The sequence below is a fragment of the Mastacembelus armatus genome, chromosome 4 (assembly GCF_900324485.2).
Source record: "Mastacembelus armatus chromosome 4, fMasArm1.2, whole genome shotgun sequence".
In the NCBI taxonomy this organism is placed as follows: Eukaryota; Metazoa; Chordata; class Actinopteri; order Synbranchiformes; family Mastacembelidae; genus Mastacembelus; species Mastacembelus armatus.
Window position 1 is genome coordinate 26,489,778 of NC_046636.1, and position 6,648 is coordinate 26,496,425.

Consider the following 6,648-nt stretch of genomic DNA (forward strand, 5'->3'; position numbering starts at 1 on the left):
TTCATATGTATGAGGCATGAAATGAACTTTTCCCTTCCTTGACAACAGGAGAGTCCAGTGTTTGGGGCCAGCGGTCAGGAGGAGCTCGCCAAGCGCCTAGCAGAGCTGGAACTGAGTCGGGAGCTGCTGGATGAGCTTGGTGACGACCAGGACTGGTTTGATGAGGACTTTGGCCTCAGCTCCCGTAGGGAACAGCAGAGGCTTAAACAAAAACAGAGAGAGGAGGAGCAGGAGGCGAGGCTGGGAGGAGGAGGAGGACTGGGGAGGTCAGGCCCTTCGGCTGCAACAACTATGGGGGGGCTTAGTTCATCACCGGGTGGAGAACAGCAGGCGAAGACTCCACCTAGACCCGAGCTGCCCCTCCCCCTGCCTCCTAAGCTGCCTGAGCAGCCCGCTATGGTCGTGCCCCATTCAGCCACCGAGGTGGAGAAAATGGTTCATGCTGCCACTCAGGAGATCTGGGAGAGCTGTGGCCTCGCGAATGAGGGAACACTGCCCCTCACACAACTGCCAACAAACCCCAATCCTTCACAAGAGTACCTGGGTAAAGAGGCCAGCGGCCAGGACCAGGAGGCCTTGGCCATCCGCAGCTACAGAAAGGTGAAAATGAGAAGTCGAGAGACATCAAAAAAGACAAAAACAGATATCAGATGTGCACAGATATCCCACCGTTTACCATGTGAAATATAAAACCACATTATGTAAAATGGAGTAACAGGAAACAAGGGCACTTAAGTCTCCTGTTCTCTCCCCTACGGATGAAACCAGTAAAAATCAGCACACAAGCTGTCCTGCTTCAGTAGAACTAAGGCAGCTGTAGTCTAAAAGACAGCACTTACTCTAAATGGGCCCATTGAGGTTAAATGCCAGGCCAGTTCCCATTATTCAGCACATTCTTCTTGGATGAGTTTTCAAGACTAGACAGCTATTTCAGTTGCCGTTGGCGTCCAACTGTGAGATAGGCCTGTGCTTATTGAACTGAGAAACGTCCGGCATGCTGCAGATGATCAAATACTTTGAAGACAGATACTACAGCTGCTCAGCAATAAATTACACTTTCATCTCCGAGAAGCGGTTTTATAGCCAGTTGTGTAATATTACTCCCTGTTGTTCCCCAGGCTGTGTTCGACCTGACGTGGGAGATCATCCAGGAGATTTTTGCCGAAGATCCCAACGCTGATCAGCCTCAGTGGGTCAAACCACAGCGGGTCAAGTCCTCTTTCTTCCACAGAGTAAAGACCGCAGGAGACCTCACCAAAATCCAGGTATAACACTGCAGGACCATCACCGCCAAACAAACAAACAGTGTAAACACACCTCACAACTGCTCATCAGAAACTTTTGTCTTCATCTTTAAAACTGAAACTTATTTGATTAATTTGGGTTTTTACTCTCACGTCACAAATGCAGTGACACACCTTTTCCATGTGTGCTGACATGTTATTTTTTTATTTTGTGTGCGTGTGTGCGTGCGTGCGTGCGTGCGTTGCTGAACAGGAATTCATCACAGCAGAGGTTTTGAAACTGTACGGTCTGGCAAGAGACCAGAGCCAGAAAACTGACTGGCAGAAGATGCTGAAATTTGGCAGAAAGAAGCGGGACAGAGTCGATCACATCCTGGTAGGTCCTCAGATTCAATACCTCTTAGGACATGACTTTAAAGATGATTTGGGTTCTTTCTATTAAATAATGTCTGAACCAATATGTTTCTGTTTTGACATTGTAATGCTGACATGTTTAAATATAAGATTACAGTCTTTAATGCTTTATCAGTTTATAGGAAGTAAAACCTTGGCTATAAGACTGTGGCATGAAAATATTTTGTCTCCCATACCCCACCCATCTGGGCCCAGAACACCAAAGTCTGACACAGTGAGCCATTTCAAATGGTAATTAAAGAAGGGTGTGAGCCCAACATAAAACTGGTCAACTGTCTGCAGCACAATCCTCTTTCCAGCTGCTGAGAACAACAGCCTCATCTTGGTCTCAGCCTCCGCCTCCGCAGGAATTCAACAAATTTTTATATACAGATGTTATGAGACTCACCCGTTACCGACATAACTTTAGACTCTATTTTCTTCTCATTTACAGCAGTTCACTGCAGTTAGCACAACGAGCCGATGGTTGGAGAGTGAAGACATTTTTAGAAGTTTGTGTTCTGCTCGTTTAGCAGGAGTTTGAGAAATTACTTGTCATATTTCGTTTTCTGCTGGATTGTCTTGCACATTTTGAGCGTCGGCGTCTAGTGTCTCTTGTCTGCTCCACAGTGTGACTGTCTCCTCCATCTTCACAGGGAGAGTTGCTGCAGAGCTGCCATCAGCTCTACTTTTACTGTCACTTGTCTTAAAATATCTCTGCATTCTCCAGCTAACTACATGTTTAACCAGCATGAGGTTAGCATAATGTTGCTGCTAAGTGGTGACCACTAGAGGAATGTACAGGTGATTCCCTGGTTTTAGGAGTTGATTATAGGAAAACTGTAATTGGGTGGTTTATGTCTAATACAGAAAGTTGGCATTTACACTCAAACAGATGTTAGTCACTGGACAACAGAGGTAAACCCTGTTTTTTTTTGTTGTTTTTTTTTTCTCTCAGGTTCAGGAACTCCATGAGGAGGAGGCACAGTGGGTCAACTACGACGAAGATGAGTTATTCGTCAAGATGCAGCTGGCAGACAGCATCTTTGATGCTTTGCTGAAGGACACGGCAAACACGCTGACGCTGATCTATGACAAGAAGGCCAGAAGAGACGGCCTCTCCTGACAGCTCTCCTGCTTAGATTTTAAAGCACGACCTCCGGCTCATCCTCAGTCTTTCCTCAGCACCGGTTAACTCCAGACAACCCACTGCTGCTCTGTCTTCCACCAGCTGAAGTGCCAACAGCAACCTTCAGATGCCTTCAGTCCCAGCATTACCTCTCAGCTAAACAACTCCTACCTTTTCCCTGTGAGTTATTTGCTTCAGCTACCCATAGTGGCTCAACCGTTTGCTTTACACACAAAACGCCTTGTGAGCGATCCAGCCTTTTTTAAACCCTAACACCATTAGTCCCAGTTCTGACCTCCTGGGCTGGTCCTTTTGTAAATGCCATTTTAAGAATGAGAAGATGTTCTGATGGCACAGACTGTGCCTGTTGTTAGCATTTAAAGAACATCAATGCTGCTAAGTTGATTGTTCCGTAGGGGACTGAAACATAAAATGTACCTGGGACAAGAATAGGTTGTTATATTTGTACTGAACTTTAATTCAAAGACTGTCATGGAACCCCAGGTAAAGTGTACACAGTGTGGTTTGTAAGTGATTTGACAGTGACACATTAAGGTTTTGAGTTTGAAACCCTGCACGTTGAAACTGAACCATACCAGGGTCCAGCTCCAGCGTTTAGCTTTGATTTGAGGAGGTTATATGATCCATATTGGGTATTGATCTGTGTAGAAGTGTCGTCTTTTATTCATCGTCCCCTGTTGTAGTGTCAACTTGCCTTAAACATGTCGATGAGCCGCACACAAACACGGTCATCTTCATTTCTGGTCTGTGGGGCGTTTGCCTTCAGTCTGCTCTTCACTAAGGATAAAACTGTACATGCTGAGTTGGCCTCAGTTTAGAAGAGTATTAGACTTTGGCCCTGACAGCTGCTTATTTGTTGTGACAGCATGTTTAGCATTATTGACCTGGGGTACAATAATAGGGGACTGTGTGTGTGTGTGTATATATATATATATATATATATATATATATATATATATATATATATATATATATATATATATATATATATATATATATCCAGCACTGTTCACCCAATGATGAAATGAAAACATTCACACTCCCTTAAAGCTGAGAGAAGCCTTGTCACTGATAAAACACTTCCAGACTGTGCTGTAATGGAAACTCACTGAATTCCGATATTATTTATTGTAGAGGAGAAATGAACAGAGAATTGTAAATGATTTGTCAACATATGAAAGATATTTGTAACATTGTGTAAAAAAAATCTGAAATTGTAAAAGCACAAAATGAAATGTGAATATGGCAGAGCATTATTTAGGAGGTTTAAGGAAACAAGGAAAAGAAAATGTGCAAATCTGTTTTAATATTTAACAGGTGTTTGTTTGATTCGTTTGTTTTTCTGGTCTCAACTGTCCAGTCAACACAAGCACTGTCTCCCACGTCTGTACTATGTGTTAATATGTCGAAGCATTCAGTATGTACCGATGTTATCAGATCGAACGAATCTCATACAGGTACCAAGGAAAGAACTTGTACTTATTTTCTGTAGCTTTAACAGGGTTTATCTGTTTTCACTGCCAGTAGCTCCTCAGTTTTTTTGTTTGTTTTTTTTGTTTTAGCTCCTGCATCACTTTCACAATTCAAGCAGGAGTCAGTGTTAATGCTAAGATCCTTTTTGTCTGTGTGGAAACACTATATTCAAAACACACATTAGTACATAGTATGAAAGTGGGACACGGACTGGCTGAAGATGTTTTTTGGGTTTTTTTTAGAATAACATTACAGGATAGTACTGAAATGCTGAATTTGAGCCTTATTTATCCCAGAGTTCATTAACTTTCTACCAGCTGAGAAAACACATCATTAATGTCACCTAAAAAACCAATATATGTGTATATAGTCATGTTGCAGCATGACTGTGCTAACTTTGTCTTTCTCTGTGTTCAGTTTAAGTGCCTCTTTCAGTTGGCGGTAACAAACTTCATCCTCTGGCCCTGTTTTCGTTCAACTACAGTTCTACCATTTTGCAAATGTTCCCTAAGTGAGAATGTTCCCTAAGTGAGAATGTTCCCTAAGTGAGAATGTTCCCTAAGTGAGTGCTCCAGTTTCTGCCTCATCAGTCTTTTTGTGCTGAAACCTTTAACCTTGTCATTTTCCTGTGCCTGAGCCCGAAGATATGTTTGTAATGCTAATCGGAATCACTGACTCATTCGGAAAGTTACCTGCTTCTTATCCGCACTAACCCGACACCTGTGCATACAGACACAGCTGGGGCGTTTTATTGATAACTGTATTAGGAGCTGGTTTGTGGACACTGCACACAGTGTGAGGCACTGACGCTGATGAGGCTGAGCACGTAGGACGCTACCCAAGGGCTTGTTGTGGTCATGGCTGTCAGCTCTGCTCTGATCCAGCAAACTGTGTACGAAGTCACTGACAGTTTGGAGCTGAAGTGACCTTAAACTGAGTTCTTCATGCTTTTTCTTTTTTTTTTTTTTTTAACAGTTACTAGGTTGTATGTTCAAAGTGTACATTATATAATATAGAAAAACACCAAAAACATTTGATACCAATCTGTCCATGCTGTATGACTTGTAGGTCTGGTCTGTAACTGTAATGGTGACTTGATTAGTGTGTTAGAAACACGTTGTGTAAGGCTTTATGCAGACCCTCTCGGATTGATTGTATGTTGGAGGAGGCTCAGGTCTTCTCTGTAACTATGCAGTACCTGGTCTTATGCATTGTTTTATATGCATGGACCAAAAAGCTCAGACTTCTGCTGTTAGTCTGTAGATAAATTAGATATTCAGGAAGCTAGAAGCTGATTGGTGTAGGGTGGAGTTGCTTTTGTTTTTTTTAGGGAGGTGGAGCAACTTTGAGTTTGAGCGTAATAACCGAATCTAATATGTAGGCACAAGAGGTCTGATTATCAAATTTAACTTAGTCAGGTTAGTTTCCCCCTTTTCATCTTTGGAAATGTGTATGAATATTTATAATAATGTGCTGTTAGTGTGCGCTAAGTGCACTTGAAGACTTGTACAATTCTTTTATGGGTGTAAATATCTATCCAGTCTGACCCACTGTTACTGTAACCAGAGCGATTGTTGTAAATTAACATGGTTTACTTTGCAAATATGTACATAGTATATATTTGTTAACTGAAATTGTAAATAAAGCTTTTGTTGTTTCTAAATGAATATGTGGAGCTGCAAAGGTTTTCTGGTTTTCGTTGTTGTTGCAGTGCTGACAGCAGGCCGGGCACTCTCCTCTTCCCCCCCACGCTAATGTTTAGGTACCTGACCAAAATCTCATGTTGAGGTTTGTCGGCCGGTTTGCTCAGAGCTGCAGCAGCAGGACAGTTTCCTCGTTAAGGCTCAGGGACCAGTTCATCCAAACACTGGTAGGCCATTTACTCCAAAACTGCAGTTTGTGCTAAACTCATACAGATTATATTAAAGGTTTTTATAACTATTTTGGAAAACACCAAATGAAACATAATAAAATAAAATTAATACATTAACATTGATAGAAATTAATATAGAGATTCATGTCCTAATTTTTACAGTGAAGCAACAAGGACTACAGATATGGAAGTTGGTAACTCGGCTTTTATTCTGAAAATCAATAAAAGCCATCAGTTGCCTTTTCCAATCGCATTTTATTTGTTTTGGTTTTTTTTAATAAGACAGGTACGTCTCTGAATTATTCATAGAACCATAAAAAAATAAAAGTCAATCAATAAACTTATGTTTGTGTTTCAAAATAAAAGTCCAATAACAGCCAATAACATTTATTTATTTATTGACGATATTCATTTCTGATCATTAAAGCTTCTGATGTAAAGGTTAAAAAAGGTGAATATCTTTATTTTAAGCCCTGTAAGTGCCGATCAGATTAAAACTCACTTCCTGTATGAAC

The 6,648-nt window shown here is 41.5% G+C and overlaps 1 protein-coding gene across 3 annotated transcripts in view; it reads left to right on the forward strand.

Moving 5' to 3' along the window:
• Window positions 1–3,700, forward strand: part of cep350 (centrosomal protein 350) — a 29,599-nt gene extending 25,899 nt beyond the window's left edge. For all 3 annotated transcript variants that reach the window (XM_026305289.1, XM_026305291.1, XM_026305290.1), the window contains 4 exons: window positions 49–600; window positions 1,119–1,265; window positions 1,498–1,620; window positions 2,596–3,700. In XM_026305289.1, coding sequence (XP_026161074.1) covers window positions 49–600; window positions 1,119–1,265; window positions 1,498–1,620; window positions 2,596–2,763 — 990 coding nt within the window. In that variant the 3' untranslated portion in view covers window positions 2,764–3,700. The remainder of the gene's footprint in view (window positions 1–48; window positions 601–1,118; window positions 1,266–1,497; window positions 1,621–2,595) is intronic.
• The last annotated feature ends 2,948 nt before the right edge of the window (window positions 3,701–6,648 follow it).